The sequence below is a fragment of the Rhizopus delemar genome, genomic scaffold (genome assembly GCF_000149305.1).
Source record: "Rhizopus delemar RA 99-880 supercont3.5 genomic scaffold, whole genome shotgun sequence".
Lineage (NCBI taxonomy): Eukaryota > Fungi > Mucoromycota > Mucoromycetes > Mucorales > Rhizopodaceae > Rhizopus > Rhizopus delemar.
Genome location: NW_027137831.1, coordinates 1,385,379 through 1,407,334, shown reverse-complemented (window position 1 = coordinate 1,407,334; position 21,956 = coordinate 1,385,379). Strand labels below are relative to the sequence as shown.

The 21,956-nt window shown below is 35.7% G+C and overlaps 10 protein-coding genes across 10 annotated transcripts; 5 read left to right on the top strand and 5 right to left on the bottom strand.

The window, feature by feature from the left end:
- Nucleotides 1–378: 378 nt before the first annotated feature.
- RO3G_07292 (uncharacterized protein) lies at nt 379–1,130 on the top strand (the record flags this gene model as incomplete). The annotated part of the gene is made up of 3 exons (XM_067661882.1): nt 379–714; nt 789–960; nt 1,021–1,130. The coding sequence occupies 3 exons, from the start codon at nt 379–381 to the stop codon at nt 1,128–1,130; spliced, it is 618 nt and encodes a 205-aa protein (XP_067517983.1).
- Nucleotides 1,131–4,131: 3,001 nt separating this feature from the next.
- On the bottom strand, nt 4,132–5,761 carry RO3G_07291 (uncharacterized protein; the record flags this gene model as incomplete). The annotated part of the gene is made up of 2 exons (XM_067661881.1): nt 4,132–4,842; nt 4,904–5,761. The coding sequence occupies 2 exons, from the start codon at nt 5,759–5,761 to the stop codon at nt 4,132–4,134; spliced, it is 1,569 nt and encodes a 522-aa protein (XP_067517982.1).
- A 332-nt stretch (nt 5,762–6,093) lies between these two features.
- RO3G_07290 (uncharacterized protein) lies at nt 6,094–7,982 on the top strand (the record flags this gene model as incomplete). The annotated part of the gene is made up of 2 exons (XM_067661880.1): nt 6,094–7,791; nt 7,848–7,982. 2 exons carry the CDS (start codon nt 6,094–6,096, stop codon nt 7,980–7,982), a joined length of 1,833 nt encoding a protein of 610 aa, XP_067517981.1.
- A 64-nt stretch (nt 7,983–8,046) lies between these two features.
- RO3G_07289 (NEDD8) lies at nt 8,047–8,443 on the bottom strand (the record flags this gene model as incomplete). The annotated part of the gene is made up of 4 exons (XM_067661879.1): nt 8,047–8,131; nt 8,185–8,297; nt 8,349–8,366; nt 8,426–8,443. 4 exons carry the CDS (start codon nt 8,441–8,443, stop codon nt 8,047–8,049), a joined length of 234 nt encoding a protein of 77 aa, XP_067517980.1.
- Nucleotides 8,444–8,950: 507 nt separating this feature from the next.
- RO3G_07288 (succinate dehydrogenase [ubiquinone] flavoprotein subunit 1) lies at nt 8,951–11,051 on the bottom strand (the record flags this gene model as incomplete). Its single annotated transcript, XM_067661878.1, has 5 exons — nt 8,951–9,291; nt 9,340–10,398; nt 10,446–10,680; nt 10,743–10,910; nt 10,971–11,051. 5 exons carry the CDS (start codon nt 11,049–11,051, stop codon nt 8,951–8,953), a joined length of 1,884 nt encoding a protein of 627 aa, XP_067517979.1.
- A 1,694-nt stretch (nt 11,052–12,745) lies between these two features.
- Nucleotides 12,746–15,155, top strand: RO3G_07287 (oxoglutarate dehydrogenase (succinyl-transferring), E1 component; the record flags this gene model as incomplete). The annotated part of the gene is made up of 5 exons (XM_067661877.1): nt 12,746–12,993; nt 13,043–13,241; nt 13,303–13,878; nt 13,936–14,196; nt 14,253–15,155. 5 exons carry the CDS (start codon nt 12,746–12,748, stop codon nt 15,153–15,155), a joined length of 2,187 nt encoding a protein of 728 aa, XP_067517978.1.
- A 340-nt stretch (nt 15,156–15,495) lies between these two features.
- RO3G_07286 (uncharacterized protein) lies at nt 15,496–15,890 on the top strand (the record flags this gene model as incomplete). The annotated part of the gene is made up of 2 exons (XM_067661876.1): nt 15,496–15,660; nt 15,717–15,890. 2 exons carry the CDS (start codon nt 15,496–15,498, stop codon nt 15,888–15,890), a joined length of 339 nt encoding a protein of 112 aa, XP_067517977.1.
- A 367-nt stretch (nt 15,891–16,257) lies between these two features.
- On the bottom strand, nt 16,258–17,370 carry RO3G_07285 (uncharacterized protein; the record flags this gene model as incomplete). Its single annotated transcript, XM_067661875.1, has 4 exons — nt 16,258–16,832; nt 16,884–17,040; nt 17,092–17,136; nt 17,311–17,370. 4 exons carry the CDS (start codon nt 17,368–17,370, stop codon nt 16,258–16,260), a joined length of 837 nt encoding a protein of 278 aa, XP_067517976.1.
- A 1,048-nt stretch (nt 17,371–18,418) lies between these two features.
- RO3G_07284 (uncharacterized protein) lies at nt 18,419–19,391 on the top strand (the record flags this gene model as incomplete). Its single annotated transcript, XM_067661874.1, has 3 exons — nt 18,419–18,624; nt 18,879–19,216; nt 19,381–19,391. 3 exons carry the CDS (start codon nt 18,419–18,421, stop codon nt 19,389–19,391), a joined length of 555 nt encoding a protein of 184 aa, XP_067517975.1.
- A 244-nt stretch (nt 19,392–19,635) lies between these two features.
- Nucleotides 19,636–20,420, bottom strand: RO3G_07283 (uncharacterized protein; the record flags this gene model as incomplete). Its single annotated transcript, XM_067661873.1, has 3 exons — nt 19,636–19,973; nt 20,105–20,232; nt 20,323–20,420. The coding sequence occupies 3 exons, from the start codon at nt 20,418–20,420 to the stop codon at nt 19,636–19,638; spliced, it is 564 nt and encodes a 187-aa protein (XP_067517974.1).
- Nucleotides 20,421–21,956: the final 1,536 nt, after the last annotated feature.

Genomic DNA, 21,956 nt, shown 5'->3' with positions numbered 1-21,956 from the left:
AAAAAACTCTTTCCTCTTTCAACAACCCCATTAAAGGAAATTACGAAAGCAGTACTAGAAGTAGATTTTTTATATTTTATTTTTAAAAAGACAGTGTAACTTAAAAAAAATGAAAAAAGAACCTTATTTTCTTCCCCCTCCCCTTTTTTTTCTTTTCCTTTTACTTTACATAATACTTTCATCTCAAGGAATGCAAAATTCAGAAACACAGGAGATCAGGCTCGAGAATACTGCTGTAGAGAGTAATATTTTATTTACTATATTTTAGCTAAATATTAATTTCTTTAAAAAGAATATTTTGTCACTAGGCGGCTACCCTCGCTTGCGACAATATCGCACTCTACAGAGGATGAACATGTTCGTACCAAGCTTTCAAATATGTCATTTAAAGATCATCATCCTTTGTTGAAAAGAGTCATTGATCCTTCTGAACAATATCAACAAAGACGGCATTCGATTGCCAGTGTTATTGAACCAGACCATTTAAATAATGGCTTAATACGTACACCTTCTTCTGCACCTTCCACGCCACCACACTATCAATATCAATCTTCGTCATGTTATTTTTTACCAGAAGATACTACTCGCCGTAATTCCTTAATGGCACGCCAAGATAGTGGTCATCGAATCACAGAACTTATATTAAATGAAGAGGAAAATAATGGGCGAAGAAGAGCATCGACCTCCTCAATATCATCGTCTTCTTCTTCATTGGTAGTGGCACACGTTTTTGAAAACAATTTTGAAAAAAAAACAAAAAAAAAATACTCACGCTATTGTAAAATTAGCACGATACAACTCTAAAAGGCCGGTATGCAAGAAGCCCTGAATTGAGAACTAGCCATAAATTAGCAGAACGAAGAAGAAGACAAGAAATGAAAGATTTGTTTGATGAGTTGCAAAAGACACTCCCAGTAGATAAGTCTTTGAAGACCAGTAGATGGGAGGTTTTAAGCAAATGTAACGTAGTATAGCATAATACTTAAAGAATATATGTGTATAGTAACTGTTTTTCTCTAGCTATTGATTACATTGGAACGTTACATCGCCGAATTTATGCCAAAGAAAATGAATTAGCACAATTAAAAGAAGAAGTTCAACAGTTAAAAAGGAAACACTATATTGCATAAAAATTATACACAGAAATCACATGTAACAACTTACGCACTTTAAAGTTTAATATTGTATTTATAAAAAAATAATGTAATCATAAACTACGTAGCTTTCCCTTATAAGGAGCGCTATAATGAATGTAAAAGTATAGCCTTTTGAATTGTATTTCCTGAGCCGTTAAAAAATTAGGTTATATTAAAAAAGAATTTTCCTTAGACCTAAAAATGAACTGATACAGACGGGAAATAAAACTACACACACCTATTACATGAACTAAGGCTTTACTGTTTAATATGGCAATCGTTTTTTTATCCATGCCGCTCTTCGTAGGGTATATGCTCCGCTCAAATAGCAACATATCCAATTGAGGAAATAAATAGCCTTTTTTCGTTTTATATGACTTCAGTGAAATTAGTGAAAGTTAGTAAAGATATAGATACAGTTCGTTATAATGAAAGTTAGGAGGTTAATGCTGAGTTAGCAAGACGGTATAAAAATATAATGTGGGAACAACAAGTATTGAACAGATTTTTTCTATTGATTATTTTTCACAGCTTTCGATCCTAAGGTACGGTCTGATTATCGTGGAAAAGCATTGTCTTACCTTAAACAATTTTTGGGCATAAATAATCGTCCATGGGAAATTTATAATCAACTTGTACTACAGCAAGCAGAGATGTGTGATGTAAACTAAGCTGTTCAGTCTGTTACTCTTGCTCTGAAAAAGAACCCTTCATATTTACTTTTTGGTACTTCTTTATTTTTCTTGTCTCCTGCTCTGTACAAAATGATTTTGGTCTTGTATTGAAGGCGTTTGAGGTTAGTCTACAACAGGTTGATCTAAAAAGTCATTACGATGAAACAGAGCAGTTTATGCTCTTTCAACTGACGCGTACTTGGCTACTCTATGCCACCCATGCGCCTGAATTCGCCCTGTTTTCTTGTGAATCTCTGTTCTTTTACTACGGTAAAATGGTTGTGCTACCTGGGGTCTTTGAAATCATGACAGGGAAATAGTACTTTCCGGTTTGTTTGACAATCTAGGTCAGCTACAAGATCAAAAGAAAAATATAGAAGTTCCCAGCACGGCGACATCAGGTACAAGTGTAAGTAAATCAGATGATGTATCATAAGCGAAATCAGTCTCTAGTTTGACATCCAAAAACGTAGGTGCTAAGCATCATTATGGATTGCATCTTTTTAGATTAAAAAGTGTAGACCACAGAATCAAAGACGCCAATTCACCTCAAGATGGAAGTATTCAAATTTCACATGTAAAGTCATACAGTACGAGAAGAAAAAGTAAATCATTGAAATAAACATTCTTATTTGAAAGTAGAATAATAAACAGATTGTCCTGTCGGTTCTTTTCAAAGATTGCCAACCTCTTTTACAGCTCTTATATATATGTAAAGCACCGCACACAAGTTGTTATTAGAAAAGTAAAGTTTGATCGTATTCTTTCCGATCTTTGTCGGCTAACTGTCCAATTATTTATAAAACTTGGAAAGTTAAACGAAGCAAGAAATGTCATAGTTGAAGCAGAGCATGCTGTTTGGACAAATAACCCAATGGTATGGTGTGTGTTGGGACAATCCTTATTAGCATTCTAAAAAAGATGCTGAATACGATCAAATTGCATTTAGTAAGGCATTAGGGATTGATCCACGTCATGTTACGAGTCCCTTTGAATAGGATAAGTCATATTTACTTCAAGACAATTGCTAAATGACAGAAGCTTTATTAGATAGTTTGACAAAATCAAATGGTTGTAATTATGCAGAAGCATGGTAATATTGAAAAAAGTGTTATTTTTAGGAGAGCTTTATCAAAAGGCAGACAGATTGGAGCATATGAAAGCATGCTCATTTTATTCACTAGAATTAGAATCTACTACACTCATTCAACCTTTTTCTATATTACTGCGTTTTATTTAAGAAACTTGGTATCCTATTTACAAAATTATTGTCCTTTGTCTTTTATGTTCAATCTCCTCATTTCTTCAAATGCCTTTGAGAAGAAGGGCCTAATTTCATTGATTTCCATTAAGGATAAATTATTCATCTAACACAGAACAATAAGTATCCAATTCAACTTTTTTTTTTGTGTTGCTTACTCCCAGCCATTTATCATCCAATACATCCAAACCCATTCTAGCTTTTACTTGTCTTGTTTCTCGAAGGTTTTTTAATAATGTGCGAATTTGTCCCACATTTGGAATATCATCTGGTGCACTACATATATCCGTTACTATGCGCATTGAATGTATATATATTTTTTTTTACGTTTCAATCAATAACTGAGCTAGCTCCATATAATGAAACGGCAGTTTACTAAATTCTTCGTGGCTCTCTTCTTCTTCTTGTCTTTTTTTTAAATGCTCTAACGAACATCAATAAGTTCTTGCTCTCTTTTTCTATTCATTGAACTATGTATTACCAACAGTAAGCCACTCAGGACATACAATGGTGCATTTATTTTCTTTTTTTAGTATGAGCGCCATCCAGACAAATACTTCAGCTGTTAATGGTGGTCGAAATGGCTGTACGTCTTCCTGAAAAAAAAAAAAAAGAATTATTTACTGTTTGTTTGCTTTGTATATAACAGTGTACCTGAATAAGGTGGATCGCTGGCAATCGCACGTTGGGAATGATTTTTATCTTTTGTTCATTAGCAATAAATTCAATTTCACTTGGTGTAAATGCAGACTGGTATGCACGCGGTAAAGCCATATATTTTAAAAAAGAAGTTTACTAGTAGATTGTCATCTTTTCAAGTTCTACCAAAAGTTCGGCCAATAAAAAATCCCAGCTGGACAAAAGCCACAAAAAGTTCCCTTTCAAGCTACACAAGCTTCAACAACAAATGAAATTGAATATCTCTGAAACTTTAGCTAATTCTGTAATAAAGATTTTAATCTTTGAGTATGCGGGTTATGGTTTCAAAAGGCTTTTTATTTTGTTTTGATATGATGATGGGTTTTTGATGATAATAATAAATAAATAATACAAAAAAGGATTAACTAATTTGTTCTGCATCAATCATATCGTTCATCATTGTATCATAGTCTTCATCCATCGGGTCTGTCAGCATTGAATCCCAAGTTGAGTTTAAGCCATGTTCCGGTGGTTGTGCTGATGATATAGAATTTTCTGAGCATGTTCTATCTTTCTTTGTATTGAAGTAAGACAACGAAAAACCATCCGTCAACCGTATGGGCTCAATGGAGCAAGAGCTATTTTCTTTTTCATTAATAGAGGGCGGTAACGAATGTGATGAGGAGTATGAAGATGATGAAGAGGCACACGAAGTTGCTATGTTTTCTTGTTGTTGTTGAGAGGCTGCCATCTTTTGGAATTCAATACTTAGCCAAGCAGAGATATCATTACAATCCAAGCTAGGCATTTTTTCTAACGCAGGCTGAGTTTGCTCTTTTTCCTTTTTCTCTTCATTGTTAAAGTCAATATCTTCTAAGCCTTGAAGTCTTCTCCAGCGATTGGTAGTACGTCGAAGGTCATAGTCAATAGTTAAAAACCAGTACTTTTCAAAGAACTCTGCTGGTAGTTGCCAGTTGGCAGCAACTGCTGGATCTCCACCGTGAAAAAGGGAACCGCTTAAGAGGCAACGAAAGCAATCATCTAGATCAAATTGATCTCGAAACAGAATCATTCTGTCTCGCATATGCGGAGTAGGAATTAGGTCAATGCGAGGATCATGTGGGATTGTCAACTGTATAAGAACATATGAGCTTTATTTTTGTCTTTATTCTGATGAATAGGCAAATCTTTACCTGAAGTAGAGTCGGCTGTATGGCAAAAGGAGCAGAATCAGTACGATTACATGCTGATTGAAGCCTTAATCTTAATCTAAGTGCTTGTATAGCAGCCAAGTTAGAAGTAACAGGTTCATCCCTCACTGCAACTGGTACCGGTGGATTTTTGTATTTTTCTAAAGGTTGGTCAGGTTCGGTAGAAGAAGGGGAAAGTGGGGGGATGTTAGTGTCGAATTGAAATGGTTGCATAAAATCCTCGGATAAATTGAGCTTTTTTGTATCTTGATTAGTTAAATCTGATACTAAGTTAAAAGATGCAGAAGATTTCTGCTGTTGCTGTTCTTGCATAGAATGAACACCTTCTTTAGTAACCAGAATAGATCCTGTAGAGAGATATCTGTCTCGTTGCCGTACATTGTGTCGACAGCCAAATAATTTTGACGGCATAGGTACTTTATTATTGGCATTTACATTAATATAAGATGAGATGGGCTCTGGTATTGATTGTGCCAATAATGACAAGCTTTGTTCATTTACATAAGGGCCATGCTGAGGGATGACTAAGTTGTGCTGAAAGCAGACAAGTTGAAGTGTAAGTACGATTCCTTTCAAATACCAATTCTCTGATTGAAGTATATCTGAGTTGACCTTTAGCTGTTCATTTTCTACATGTAATTTATCCCTTTGCTCTTTTATTTGCTTGATTGCTATTTCCAATTCACGCATATGCCGTTCTTTGCGTTCTCGGAAGGCTCTTTGAGCTGCTCTATTTTGTGCTTTACGCAGTGCAGGAGAAGCAGGATTGGGTTTTCGACCTGGTTTCTTACGGATCTTGACTGGCTTCTCTACATCATTTGTGTTTTGCTTCTCTTCCATCGTACTTTGCTTTTAATATAAAATTAATAATAGTAAAAAAAAAAAAAAATAGAAGAAAAAAAAAGCCAAATTAAAAAAGTGGGGTAAAATTAATCCCTGAAAGGAAAACCGGAGTTCATCACGCTAGAATCCAATGAAACATTGATGTTTCCCACACAGCGTTAGAATTGTTTTTCCATTTTGTTCTTAAAAGAAATACGTATTAACGATATATTAACATTTCTTTTCTCAAAATGACAGCCTAGCTAGCATTAGAATATCACTCGTTAAAGGGCCAGTGTTTTCATTTGAAGATTTTTTTTTTCGCAAAAAAAAAAAAAAAAATGAAAATCATGGCCCGGAAATTAATAGTAGTACAACTACTGTTTTTCTTATTGAATGTAACACAGGCAGTTGTCAAAGTGTATGTTGATGAAGAATATACCGTGGACCAAGGTGTTGTTCGTTATTACGAGTTCAACATTACTGAAGAGCACATAAATCCCGATTGTTCTGATTCATCGCCAAATGTATTGCTCATCAACGGACAGATGCCTGGACCAGCTATTATTGCAGATCAAGGCGATATTGTCCGTGTTTTAATTCGTAACCAGATTAAAACAAAAAAAGGAAAATCTCAAGCAGTCGCGGTTCACTTTCACGGTATAAGGCAGTATGGATCGAATCATGCGGATGGTGTCCCTTTTATAACTCAATTGCCTATTCATCCTGGTGAAGAATATGTTCAGGAGTTTCGAGTAGTAAATCAAGCAGGCACTTATTTCTATCATGCTCACATTGGTTTACAAGAGGAAACAATTTTTGGACCTTTCATTATTTATGAATCGAAGGATACTCGACCGGAGAATTTAACACCAGAAGAGGAAGTTACTATGGAAGGACCACCTAGAAAACTTATTGCTGGCCCCTTTCAATACGATTACGAACGTACAGTTGTTTTGAGCGAATGGTGGCATAAAACTCGACTCGGCATGGAGAATTGGATCATGGGCCCCAACTTTACATCTATCCCCGAAGCAGAGAGCATCTTGATCAATGGACGTACACTGTTCAACCCAAAAGAGATCTCAGTTCCACAATGTGAGGGATACGAAATCTTGTCCGTCCAGCCCAATAAAGTATATCGTCTCCGCGTAATCGGTGCCACAGCCTTTCGTACACTCCTCTTTGGTATCGCTAATCATAGGATGACAATCATTGAAGTTGATGGTGAGCTTGTCAAGCCTTATACAGTGAGTGAACTCGAGGTTACTCCAGGTCAGCGATTCTCTGTACTTATTTACACTGAAGAAGACCCAGATAACTATGCCATTGAAGTTGTACGCAATTGGTCCGAAGATGTGCCTAACAAGACCAATGGTTTAGCCGTGCTTCATTATCACACCAGATCCCCTGATTCAGATGGACCATTTGTTTTAAGAAAACCTGTTATACTTGAATCTCCACCACAACGAGTAAGATTTAAAGGGATAGACAAACCCAATTGGATTTGGTCTGACTTAGAACCTTACTATGGTGTTGATCCTGTGGTGAACAGACCAGCTAGTAGAACAATAAAGCTGCGAACAGTAGAAGCTCGAAGAGAAAATGGGCTAAGCCGGTTTTATGTTAATGGTGTAGCTTTCATGGAACAGTCTAACAATCAAACGCCTATACTCTTCGATCTTTTGAGCAAAAGACGAAGGCTGCCTAATGTTTTCTCTAGATACCCTACAGGCTTTGATCCTCAATTAGGCACCTATCCTCTAGCACACTATGAAATTATCGACATTATCATTCAATCTACACATTATCCTGGCGAACCTTGTCGTAGTCATCCGTGGCATACGCATGGTCATTCGCATTGGGAAATTGCTAATGGAATAGGTGAATATGATGAAGAAAGAGATGGCGATATAAGAAGTATACCAAATCCCATCCAAAAGGATGTGACATTAATATATCCCGGTATCGATAAAATGTTATATGTAGAACAGACAGATGATAACGAGGCAGTTGGCTGTGGTTGGTCAAAGATTCGTATCATTGCTGTAAGTGATTTACTGCATACTAACGTAAAATTGTCTTTTCTTACATAATTCTCTAGGATAACCCCGGCATATGGGCTGTACATTGTCACAACACTTTTCATATGCTTTTGGGCATGATGGTAGTTCTTGAAGAAGCACCAGAACTTATTACAAATAATTCATTCATAGATTTTCAAAGCTATCAATTTTAAATTTTATTCGTCTTTTTTATTTGCTGGCGAATTCAAATAAAAGAGCTTTTTTTTTGTTAATTGCTTATTGACCACCACGAAGTGCCAATACCAAGTGAAGAACCGAGCCGCCTTCAATACCATACTGACTTGCTGTCATTTCATCAGCCCTTTTTAAGCATTTAGTAACGAATTTAATTTGTTTATAATAAAAAAATCTTACATTTGTTTTCCACTATAAATCAATCTCTGTTGAGGAGGAGGAATGCCTTCTTTTTCTTCAACACGCTCTTTTATGCGAGAAATCTTGTCACTGGGTTCAATATCGATTTCAATCTAAACAATTTTTAGGTATACATTTCCCTTTCTTAATGTAAAACAACTTACTTCTTTACCAGTTAATGTCTAATTATTAATTTTTAATTTTCACTTTTGGTGTTGTATTTCTTTTTTTTTTATCTTACCTTCACTTTGACAAGCATTTTTCTTTTCTTTTCTATTCAAACAATTATAAGAGTGGCTCAAAAGGCGTGCAGCTAATAATTGTTTTTTTTTGTAAACTATTTGCGGATTTTAAAAAAACATTTAAATTTTTGCATTGCAGAATTTGGAAGTAAAACAAAAAGCATCAATTGCGACAAATGTTGAAATCTTTTGCAATATAAAGCGTTTGGTTGAGTATCCTCGGTGCATGTAAGACATGTAATATGTTCTCAAAGATTATGTCAATAGATAAGTGGAATAGCGATGTACAAACGGTACGCAATTCAACAGATAGTGTAATCCAACACACCAATTATTTATAGCCCCTTTTTATCTATTCTGGTATTTCTTGAATCAATAATAAATAGAAAAGCTTTGCAAGACGTGCAAAGCAGAAATGTAGTTTTTTTTTATCGTTTTGCTTTTTATATGTATGCGATATCAAGGGGGATTGTCAAAAACAGAAAAAAAAAAAAGAAATACATTTATATTGCTTCTACTGAAAATTAATAAACACGAGCAAAAGGAGGAACAGGCTTGCACTCAGCTTCATCAAGAGTATTGGCAGTAACACCACGGTAGTCAAGCTTGACTTCACCAGTCTCTTGATCTTGCCATGAAAGAGTGTGCTTCATCCAATTTTCATCATCACGATCAGGATAATCATCACGGGCGTGAGCACCACGAGATTCCTTACGAACAGCGGCAGCATGCATGGTTTGAGAGGCACAAGTTAACAAGTTTTGAAGTTCCAAGGTTTCAACTAAGTCAGTATTCCAAATCATACCACGGTCAGTAACACCAACATCCTTGAATGATTCCCAAACCTTATCAATCTTTACACGACCTGCAAAGTATTATAAGTTTTTGTTTCACATCATTTTCTATTTCTTACCCTCATCAAGCGTTTCTTGAGTTCTAAATACAGCAGCATCAGATTGCATGGTCTTTTGCATGTTGAGACGGATTTCAGCAGTACGCTTAGGACCTTCAGCATTTCTGAGTTTGTCCAAGTTGGCAATGGTTTGGGCACCAGCATCAGCAGCGAAGGGCTTCAAGGGTGTATTAGGTTCGAGTGTTTCGGCAATATGGTGAGCAACAGCACGGCCAAAGACAACAATATCTAACAAGGAATTAGCACCAAGACGGTTGGCGCCATGAACTGAAACACAAGCAGCTTCACCGGCAGCATAAAGACCAGGGACAATCTTGTCTTGGCCATTTTCATCAACAGTAAGAACTTCACCAGTGTAACGAGTAGGAATACCACCCATGTTGTAGTGGACAGTAGGCAAGACGGGAATGGGCTCCTTGGTCACATCAACACCAGCGAAAATAGCAGCAGTTTCAGAGATACCGGGCAAACGTTCCTTGAGAACAGAAGGAGGAAGATGGTGGAGTTGAAGGTGAATATGATCCTTTTCGGCACCAACACCACGACCAGCCTTAATTTCCAAGGTCATAGCACGAGAAACAACGTCACGAGAGGCTAAATCCTTGGCTGTAGGAGCATAACGTTCCATGAAACGTTCACCAGCAGAGTTAACAAGATAACCGCCTTCACCACGAGAACCTTCAGTGATTAAACAACCAGAACCATAAATACCAGTAGGATGGAATTGTACAAATTCTAAATCTTGAAGAGGAAGACCGGCACGGGCAACCATGGCATTACCATCACCAGTACAGGTGTGAGCAGAGGTACAAGAAAAGTAGGCACGACCGTAACCACCAGTGGCAAGAACAGTCTTGTGAGATCTGAAACGGTGGAGAGTACCATCTTCCATATTCAAGGCAATTACACCCTTGCATTCACCATCTTCCATAATCAAATCAAGAGCAAAGTATTCAATAAAGTAGTTGGTACTATGACGAAGAGATTGACCGTACAGTGTATGGAGGATGGCATGACCAGTACGATCGGCAACAGCAGCACAGCGATAAGCTTGACCACCTAGACACAAAATTGTTTAAAACGCCTAAACAGATCGGTATTTTTACCTTTTCCGTATTTCAAACTTTGACCACCAAAAGCACGTTGATAGATCTTTCCTTCAGGGGTTCTGGAGAAAGGTACACCATAGTGTTCAAGTTCAATAACAGTGTGAGGAGCTTCACGACACATGTAATGAATAGCATCTTGATCACCAAGCCAGTCTGAACCTTTAACAGTATCATACATGTGCCATCTCCAATCGTCTTCTGTCATGTTACCGAGAGCAGCATTAATACCACCCTAGAAAAAATAAATTTGTCATGATGAGCAATAAAGTACATATGTATTTCACAAAAAATTACTTGGGCAGCAACAGTATGGGAACGAGTAGGGAAAAGCTTTGTAATACAGGCTGTGTTGAAACCAGCTTCGGCAAGTCCAAAAGCTGCACGGAGACCAGCACCACCAGCACCAACAACTACAGCATCATACTCATGGTCAATAATAGGATATTTACTAGCAATAGGTCCCTAGAAAAAAAAAATTGAATATTGAAAAAAAAAAAAATGCTTCCATTAATTCATTCTTACAGTGGCTTCTTTAGCACGGAGAGGGTTGGTAGCCATAACTTGCATAGCAGGCTTAGAATAGTGGAGACTACGAGCAGCCATTCTGACAGCATTGGAATCTAAGCAAAAAAAAAGTTGAATTTCTTGATTTGACACATAGGGCCTATTGTTAACAACTTACTAGCTGCAGATAACTAATTCAAAAATAAAGGTCAGTTTTCTGGATAATAGTTTAGTTTAATGTCACTTACCACTTTAGGTGAAGAAGATTGCAAGAACTTCAACATCTTTTTTTATGGGTTATTAAAAAAGAGAGAGAGGGGGGGGGAGGCAATGTTGGAGAAGAGAAAAAAAGCAAAAGGAGTTTAAACGAAAAAAACAATTAGGCTTCCTCAGCGAAACTTTTCGCGAACCTTTCCGCATACAAAATTCGTTTTCCGTATATTTAGTATTATAAATATCTTTAAGTCGACAAGGGACCTTGCCACCTTCACGTGCGATCTTTTACCCCGCACCAAAAAATGACTGAAAATAAAATATTCAAATTCATTACGAATCAATTGTATGGACTTACTATTCAGACGAAAATATTACTTTTAAGGAATAAACTGCTGCAAAGCAACACAAGACCATCTAAATTTAAGCCCTGCATGAGCATAAATATAACGCTCAGTTGATTATATCCAATGATGGTTAGCTTATATCGCATTGAAATATAATGCAAGCAAAATTTGACAGTAAAATATACGTCAAATTCTAAAAAACAGGGCGGTTTATTATGTCAGCTTTATAAAATGTACTTAATATTACCTAAAATAAAAATAAGGCTAGTATGTGTAAAGGCATTAAGAATTTGTCATGCTTACAATAGATAATGTCATCTACTATGCCAAATGTGAGACCATGAAAAGTTTAAAACACGTAGGAAAGATACCAAACATTGATGCCTCTCGACGAAAAAGAATTCTCAAGCATGGTACAAAACCGTGTATTTACTGCGTTTTGCAACTAATAAAAAGTAATATAGTTTCATGATCTAGCATAAATAACAGTAATACAGGTATTTATTAACAGTTTTAAAAAAAGGTGCTTTTTTTTGTATATTTCAACATATAGTTTGACTGGACATTCATGAAGTCGATGAAGATGCAGATTGCACAGACAGTATCTGTAAAAAGATAATAAGCATATATATATATATATATATAACGAAGGTAAAGTGACATGTTTTGCTACTAGGCTCAAGTCTGACTAATAGTTTCTGTTTACAAAAAAAAAAAAAAAAAAAAATAAAGAACCCATACACTAGATCAAGTTGTTATAGCTTGGTACATTATGTAAAACAATAATAATTGAGCTATGAATTAAATTTTATTTCTTATAAAGCACCTTCTTGGTTTTTGATAAGTTATTCAGCTTCATAAAAGCTTTTATTTGTTTATGATCGGGTTCCTAAGTTTAAGAGGGGAATTGTATCTGCTTATAACAGAGGACCAATCATCTTCAAATTCCCAGGAGTAGAATGTTTGACACGGTTGTCAAAATGATCTTTAAACTGCTACAAAAATTGTAAAGTCCTATATGTATCTTTAGATATTTTTTTCAAAGCACAGTATGTTATTAACCTTTTTTACTAGCCAAATAAACAGTCGATCAAGCAATAAAAAACTGTTTTTGTACGCCATTAGATCAGGTGACCGTGTGCCAAATACGATACATTGCGTGGAAAAAAGTGTTTATTTATATAGTACTTCTCCTTTCCTTATCTTTATTTTTTCTCCTTTTATTCCAGAAACATGCTTAGAGCAATTTCCTGTAATATAATCAAAAAGCCAAAGGGTCATAGTTTATTAAAAACAAGATCCTACCATGATGATGGCGTATTTGGCTATCGTGTTCCCAAAGAATTCAAATTACCAGACTATACAGAGCAAGAACTAGCCAATCGTATGAAACATGGTGGACTTCTACGTATGGTTCAAGCATATCGTACACATGGACATGAAGGTGCTCAGTTGGATCCCTTAGATATTATGAAGAGAAAGTAAGTATGTTATTTTTTATACGAGAGGCTTTTGCTTATAATGCTTTAGGGAAGTACTTGCTTTAAAACCTGAACGATATGGATTAGAAAAGCAAGATGATCGATACAATCTTGCTGGAATACTTCACGTTAATGATGCAATGCAAAGTAATACAAGTGGTGGAGAAGAGGCCGATTTCAAAACCATTTTAAACCATCTTCAAGCTGTCTATTGTGGGAAAATTGCCTATGAATTTATGCATTTGCCAGTAAATGAAAATCACGAATATATTTGCTTCTTTAGGTATTCATTTTTCTCGTCTTTTTTAGAGTGCAAGTGAAAGACGATGGTGGTATCATGCAGTAGAAAGTTGGCAAAAGCCTGAGTTGACAGTAACTCAAAAAAAGCGAATCCATGAAATGTTAGTAAAATCTGAAGTCTTTGATCAGTTTCTCGCGAAAAAATTTCCAAATGTTAAGCGCTATGGGCTTGAAGGAGCAGAGAGCATGATGGTCGCTCTAGATCGACTCTTTGAATTATCAGCTGTAAATGGGGTACAGGATATTGTAATTGGTATGCCTCACCGTGGTCGTCTGAACTTGCTTTGTGATTTACTTGAATATCCACACGCCGCCTTGTTCCATAAGATGAAGGGGCGCTCAGAATTGCCAGAGGGCACCTTTGCCTCGGGAGATGTTATCTCCCACTTAACTAATAATCCAAATCTTGATTATCATGGTAAAAAAGTTCATGTCTCTTTGCTTCATAATCCTTCACATTTGGAGGCCATTAATCCTGTTGCGATGGGAAAAGCGAGAGCAAAGCAGACAGAGCTTTTGGCTTCGGCTGAATCTTCTTGCAACCTTGGTGATCGTGTGATGTGTATTCAAATTCACGGCGATGCAGTAAGAAAACCTTAATCATTGTTATACCTACATCGTATATATAATATGATTTCGTAGGCATTTACAGGGCAAGGTGTAGTGATGGAATCTTTTGGTCTATCCAACCTTCCACACTATTCATCTGGCGGATCGGTACATATTGTAGTTAACAACCAATTAGGTTATACCACACCTGCACAAAATGCTCGGTCTTCTGCTTACTGTTCTGATATTGGTAAAATGATTAATGTTCCAATCGTTCACGTCAATGGAGATTATCCTGAAGATGTAGCAAAAGCACTTGATGTTGTATTTGAATACCGTAACAAATTTAGAAAGGTAAAAAGTAACAAAAGACAAAGAGAATTGGTAAAATATAACATATTTTATGAAAGGATATCATATTAGACCTCATGTGTTATCGTCGTTGGGGCCATAACGAACTTGATGAACCTGCCTTCACTCAGCCACAAATGTATAACAACATTAGGCACCGTACATCGGTTCCCAAATCATACGAAAAGAAGCTAGTACAAGAATCTGTGTTTGCTACAGAAAATGAACCTGAAGCTGTGCGAAAGAGATACAGTGATGAGCTAGAGCAGGGCTTGAAACAAGCTGAATCATACAAGACATCATCTGATTACCATCTTCAAGGCAATTGGAAGGGGCTTGAGCATATTAAAGTACATTCTTCTGAGCAAGTCGAAACAGGATGCGACCTTGAATTATTGAAAAAAGTGGGTCAAGCTTCTGTAAGCGCACCAGATGATATCAAGATTCATTCACGTCTTCAAAAATATCATATTGATCAGCGACTCAAAAAGATTGCCCAAGGCCATTCTCTCGACTGGGCAACAGCTGAAGCGCTCGCTTTTGGATCCTTACTCAAACAGGACATGGATGTCCGCATCTCGGGCCAAGACGTAGGTCGAGGCACATTTTCTCAGCGTCATGCAATGTTTGTCTGTCAAGAGACTGAGCGTACCATCATTCCACTAAACCATATGAACAATAAACATTATCTAGAGGTCGCCAACAGCCCTCTGTCTGAATTTGCTGTGCTTGGATTTGAGTATGGTATGTCGCTTGAATCGCCCAATCGGTTAGTTCTTTGGGAGGCTCAGTTTGGTGATTTCTTTAATGGAGCACAAATTATCATTGATACCTTTTTGTCGAGTGGAGAAAGTAAATGGTTACGTCAAAGTGGTTTAGTGATGCTGCTACCTCACGGTCAAGATGGGGCTGGACCTGAACATTCTTCAAGTCGTGTGGAGAGATTTTTACAGGCAAATTGAAATACTTTATTTTTATTTTTAGATAATGAACAGTTTGACTTTTAGATGAGCAATGATCCTTTTGATATCAATTATTCAGAGAGGCAAGCTACCAACTGGCATATTGTGAACTGTACGACGCCGGCACAATATTTCCATGCTTTACGTAGACAAGTATGTAGATATAAGCTTGAGCATATAAATTGTAACATCTCTCTTTAATTTAGATGCTTCGAAAGTATCGCAAACCACTTGTTGTAATATCACCCAAAAGTTTGTTGAAGTCACCTGTAAGGAAGAAAAAAAACTTTTATTTTACATTAATAATCCTATTTAGGTTGCTGTAAGTTCTTTGGAAGAGATGGGTCCAGGCACAAGCTTCCAACCTGTCTTGGGAGATAGCACAATTGAAGATACAAGCCAAGTAGAAAAAGTAGTCTTTGTGTCTGGCAAGTTTTATTATGATCTTGTTAAGGAACGAGAACAAAGGGGAATGAAGGATCGTATGGCTCTTGTTCGTATAGAGGTAAGGAAAAATAAAAATGAAGAGTATGGGTTGTGTATGCTTATATTTATAAACAGGAATTGAGTCCTTTCCCAAAAAATGAATTAAAAAAAGAAATTGAAAAATACCAGCAAGCCAGTGAATTCGTTTGGTGTCAAGAAGAACCACAAAATGCCGGTGCTTATGCTTTTATGTCACCAAGATTAAACCAATTGATTCCTGAGGGCAAAGTAAGTTTTTTAGTTAAATAGTATTAATACATAGTAAAAAAGAATCCTAAATATTATATAAAAAGATAATTCAATATGTCGGTAGAGAACCCCTTTCTGCACCGGCAGTAGGTATTTCTAGCGTATTTAAACAACAAGCAAGCCAATTGTTAGAAAAAGCCATCACACTTTAACCTGAATATCTAATGCAGATTTCTCTTGCTCAGTGTGTTTATAAATAAAGCCAACCCACTTTAATGCAATTGCTCTCTTTGTTCTAATTTTACTGTCTACTTCTTTATCTTGAAGCACCTTATCACATACTGAGCGTAATGTTGCTTCCACTTCAAACTTAGATGTTTGCCACAATGCCTTGTAAGTCTATTTCAAAATGTTAAGATATCATTGTTTATGATAATGTTTTCCTTCTTACTTTTGTAGAAATTTCCTCTTCCAACTTCAGTTTTTCAGCATCATCCATTCCTGATTCTTCCGCTTTTGATATTAATTCTGCAGCCTGTTGAACATCCATAGCCACTTTGACTGTAGTCCAAAGCTCTTTGACGATGTGTTTCTTTTGTTTGAATCCAACAAAGATACTCGGCATGCCTCCACCTTTCATACCCAAATAATGTTTTGCTTTTAATGAATATACTCCTCCAATAGAATGAAGTAATTCGACACCGTAACTTTCCTTTTTCAATTTCTCTGCTTCATGCTTGATGTAAGTTTGGAATCGTTCAACATCCTCTTCTTCTCCTTTACTGTCTGTATACATGGACAATTTGAGAGCTAACGTAGCTGCTAGTTTTTCGATGCGTTCTTGTTGTTGTTTCTGCATCTTTTCTACTTGTTCCTTATTCAAGTTTTGTTTTTGTTTGTCTGGTGATGTTGTTCCTTCATTTCCTTCAATGACTGGGCTGTTCAATTCTTCTTCTTGTGCGTCACTAAACATCTCACCTACAGCCAATTCACCAATGATACCTAACAATCAAATAAGTTCTTTTTCCTTTCTTCAAAGCTACGCTATTTTACTTCTAAATGCATCACCACCAAACATTTGTTGAAAGTATTCACGAGGATCCGCAAAACCTCCTTCGGGAGCCAATTCATTATCTTTACCATACTTGTTGTAGTGTGCACGCAACTGAGGATCTGACAATACTTGATATGCTTCAGATATTTGTTTAAACTATTATGTATATAAGATTCATGTCTTGGCAAATTTTTTTTATTTTCAAACCTTTTCTTCAGCTTCAGCTCCCTTATTTTTATCCGGGTGATAAATCTATTTTTTTATTTTTGTAATTAGTCTATAGATTTTAAAAGCTTGTTTCTCTTCTTTTCATACCAATGCAAGTTTTCTAATAGAAAATGTAAGTTATGATTACATGTATAAATAAAAAACTCAAAGGTACCTATAAGCTTTCTTGATCTGCATTGCATCAGCAGTTGGGGATACATCAAGCAACTCATAATAGCTCTTATCAATCGGATTTTCATCTGTGCCAAATTTCGACATTTTTAATAGTAATAATAATAAAAAAAAAAAAAAAATAAAAAAAAATTATATAAAAAAAAAAAAAAACCTTTTATTCTATTGGATAAATGGATAAATTTGGTACCGAGAGCATGTGTTCTCTATTTCTTAAATGAGCATAAAGACCTTTTGGAAAAAAATGATAGAAAAAAAAGGTATTTTATTATTCAGATTTACTTCTGTCCTTTTATCAAAAAGTAAGAAGAAGCTTATTGAATTCTGTGATCTTTTTTTATTTTTAATTTTCTTGACAGAACAACTGCGGAACCCAACAGATAAAATAGTGTGGCTTGTACGTTTAAACAAGATATTTTATTTACAGGCTTAAATAAGCACGTGACATTTCAAGACACCATAATTGCCCAAGCCAAATCAAATAAGATATAAAAGCTAAAAAATCCTTTACAGGAGCAAGGACAAAAAAGAAAAAAGAAAGTGAATGAGGAATGAGGGAAAGACGTATCTAGACATCAGTGTGAAATTGGCTGACGACATCGGCGGATCTTTTTATGTGAAGTAGGCACTTAGGTTCGTAAAGGATAGTAAAAGCTCTTGAACACATTGGACATTTCTCCATGGAGTCTATACATGGTAAAGAATACATCCTGTGTGGTACTTGTATGGTGAGGCGAGGTCATACGACGTTAAGTCTTCGAGATCAATAAGGCCAGCCTGGACAAAGAAGTTGGCAACAGAATTGTAAATGGGAGTTATGAACTGCTGCAGGAAGACACAGACTCTATGGAGGAATGTTTTACAAGCATGTTGTACTTCACAATCAATGGGTTCATTGTCGAAATTAGGGCCGCGAATGATTGATGGGTCTAAAGGATCGAAAGCGTCACGGACTGTGATGTTGAATTTGCTCAATTGTGGACGGAACTCAGTTTCATAACCAATGTGGACAAGGAAGCTGACTAAATTTCTATCTGAATAATGAATATCTAGAATTCGATGGGTTTTAATGTGTAATCTGCGAAGGCTGGAGCGCAATTGTTGTAGAGGGAAGCGGTGTCGAATGGGTACATGCATGAGTTTAAAGCCTGTTAGTTCAGCAGGTGAAGAAAATAGCTTAACAATAGCAGTCAGGATAGGTTGGGAATTATTGCGTTTAGGCTTAGCAATCTTACTACATCGCATGCGTACTCCTTATCCAAATTCATATTTCTCTGCGCACTTCAAGATGATGCCAGTTTTGATATCGCTTCTTACGTTAACAAAGGGTTCCTTTCTGAGGTATGGTTATCCTTAGTGAATTATTGTTGTGGCCATGTGGGTGAGGCAACAGCTCGGAGACGTACACTGATTGTATAGTACATTCAACGATATCTCGATTGTACTTCTTATATAAGGCCCGAATTCAAATACTTTCAGCAATTATCTTCAATAGAAGGGTTGAAAATATATACTGCTTATACCAATAATATTGGAGCTCATTTTGACAATCATTTTCGTCGTACAAATAATATCTTACTACAAATTTGTCAAAGAAAAATAGACTTGATTAAACAAAGGCAAGAAGGCGTGGACAATGAGGCAATCTCCAATGAAATATATGAACAAACTACACTTCCGGGAAGACAATCCAAGAAAACTTTAGCTTCCAGAGTTGTTGATCCATCCTCTATCGAGCTTCCTTTTCAAGATTCTATTTACGCCCAAGCTTTGCAAAGACTAACACCTATCTTGACTTCGTATCCCGTTCAATACACATTCGAACAGAATAATATTTACTATGATTTCAAAGATAACCCATGTGAACATATGATGGCCTTCTATCAGCTTGCTCACTTATTTGAACATTCAATTGTTGCACCTTTTATTGAATGTAGGTTTCGAGTTATTGGTAAATTTCATGTTATTGATATATTATCTATTTTCTACCTACTTATTTTTTTCCTTTTATTATATGTACTCATTATTGCTATTGTTCTTATTCTATCTTTTACGCCAGTTTTTCTTCTATTTTTGCTCCTAAATTTATTTTAAAAGTATACCAATAATTTCAGAATAAAATGTAATGGAGTTATTTCTTCTCAGGCACATACATTGCGGAATATAAAAATAAAAGTTCCTCTTTCTCTCCTCTTCTCTCTCCTCCAGCAACCCTTTCTTGTTCTTTTTGAAAGGAGACAATAAGAACATCTATTGTGATCTTTACTTGGAATGAAATATGGAAGTAAAAAAAAAAAAAAAAAAAAAAAAAAAAAAAAAAAAGGTATAAAGAAACCTTCAATTGAAAACAGTTTATTTTTTATGAGGAGAAGGAGATCTTGAACGACTATAAAAGCTTCTTCTTTGTTGTTCAGGATCCAAATAGCCTTTACATCTCATTTGTTCTTGCTGTAATTGTTGAAAACTAATATTATGTGACCCAGCTTCAGGCAACTGACTCAATAAACCCTTTTTGATCTTGACTTGACTGGGAACCTTCTTTGGTTTTAAAGTTCTTTTGGCCTTTTCTTTTTCCAATTGATTTAATAGATCCATACCTGTCATTGACGAAGGCTGGTGATGGAATTTTGCTAAACGAGCTTGCTGGTATTGATAGTGCTGTTGACGTTGTTGAAGATGGCTACCTTCAACTAGAACGAGAGTGGGTGCAGATTTATTAACAAACGTATCTAATGGTTGGTTGTCGTCTTCTTTGTATGCGGAAAAGCGTATGAGTACTTTATAGTTACCATATATGTGTACATTTATATAATACTTCTACCTTCTTCTTCTTCTTCTTCCTCATCATCACTAGGTAAAGGTATTGTTTTTCTAATAGGCATATAACCAAGTTCATAGTCAGATGTATTGTCCATTTCTTCCTCTTCGTCTTCTTCTTCTTCATCATCACTAGGTACACATTGTTTATTTCTGTTTTTGTAGCGTTCTTTTATATATCTTATCAGTGCACTTGCAAAAAATAATTTTCTTTTTCTATACTTACCGTTGCTCATACTACTATTCACAGTAATAGAAGCATGATGATGATTAGGTGAATCAAATGAAATATGGTTTGGTACTAAATTATCTACAGACATGTAAAGAGGAAAAAAAAAAAAAAAAAAAAAAAAAAAAAAAAAAGAAAAAGAAAAGGGAGAAAAGAGTAAAGTGAAATATAAATCTTTTTTCCCTTTCTCTCTTTGTTTCTTTTTCTCCTTAATTGTCAAATAATATGTAGATTTACCTTTCTTGGATTTGTTTGTTGAAACAAAAATAAAATCACGCTCAGCCTCCTTCACAACTGAAGGGGTATCTTTGATTGTTTTTCTCTTTTCTTTTTTTTTTTTTTTTTTTTTCCTTTTTTTAATTTTTTTTTTTTTTTTTTTTTTTTTTTTTTTACTTTTATATATTCATGTCCACTCTATTAACGAATCGTTCCTCTGTTTCTAATATGGTAACCATAGTAACAGTAACTACAATGACATTGGTGACGCTAAGTACACTATTTTGTTTATTTTTTTTGGTTGGCTTTGTGGATGATGCCATTCTTGTTGTGTATCCGCGTTTGACAAGTATTCTACAACGTATTCATAAACAGCTGTGTGATATAGCAGAATGGGAAAAAGAAAAGAGAGCTTCATGGATACAAGAAGAAAATATCGATAATCGATTTCACTCTTTAATATCTAATCTAGCTGGAGTCATGAACGACTATATTAAAAATACTAAATAATCATATGCTTTCTATTATCGTGTTTTTATAAATAGGAACAATAAAAATAGAATGCATGTTAGCAAGTGAAAAGAAACCAAAAAAAAATAACAAGGCATAATATCTTTTATTATTATATGCATAATGAAACCATATTTCGTTGTGGAACTTCATTCTAATCAAAAAGCAGTGCTTCCAACAAGCAAAATCACAGCCAATCAAAATGAATGTCGCTTGCCAATGAAAGATGATGTCGCGGGCAAGCCAAAACCTATGCTTTGGTCTAATCAAAATCAAATTTTGTATTTTCAGAAATATGGAAGTCGTATCTTTAGAAACAAAGTCGTTCTTGACATTCGAAAAATATAAATTGGAGAGAGATGCATTTTTTTTTCTCTCTCTTCATGTTTTGTTTTCAGTTCTTTACAAGTTACCATCAATACATTATTTTTATATGAAGACAGAAATGGAAATGACGTTGATGAGAATGATGGCCCTGAGTCCATATACATTGTCGATCAGAATGAGTTTATTGTTGAAGCTATTGCCACTCACACTGATTACTTGAAAAATGCAACCTTTGGCGAGTCTTCTCTTACTTGCCCAATGTCGGTAGAGGACTCAAAAGATGAAGACATTCGTATGAAGGAGGCAAAGCCAAAAAAAAACTATGTTCGCTATACAGTTCAGGATAAAGTCAGGTTTTTCGACCTGAAGATTGAAAAGTGTAGAATGCCACTCAATCTTCTAAATGTTTCCGTAAGCGTCTTAATAAAGAAAGAAAAACAAAGGCATGATAAAAGACCATAAAGGATCATAAAGGATCATAAGGGACTGGGGTCTCAAAAGCGTTGTTATGCCGTGCTGATTAGTCAATTTTATAAGTGACTTGCTGTTGCCTTCTTGGGTTATTTCTTCTTCC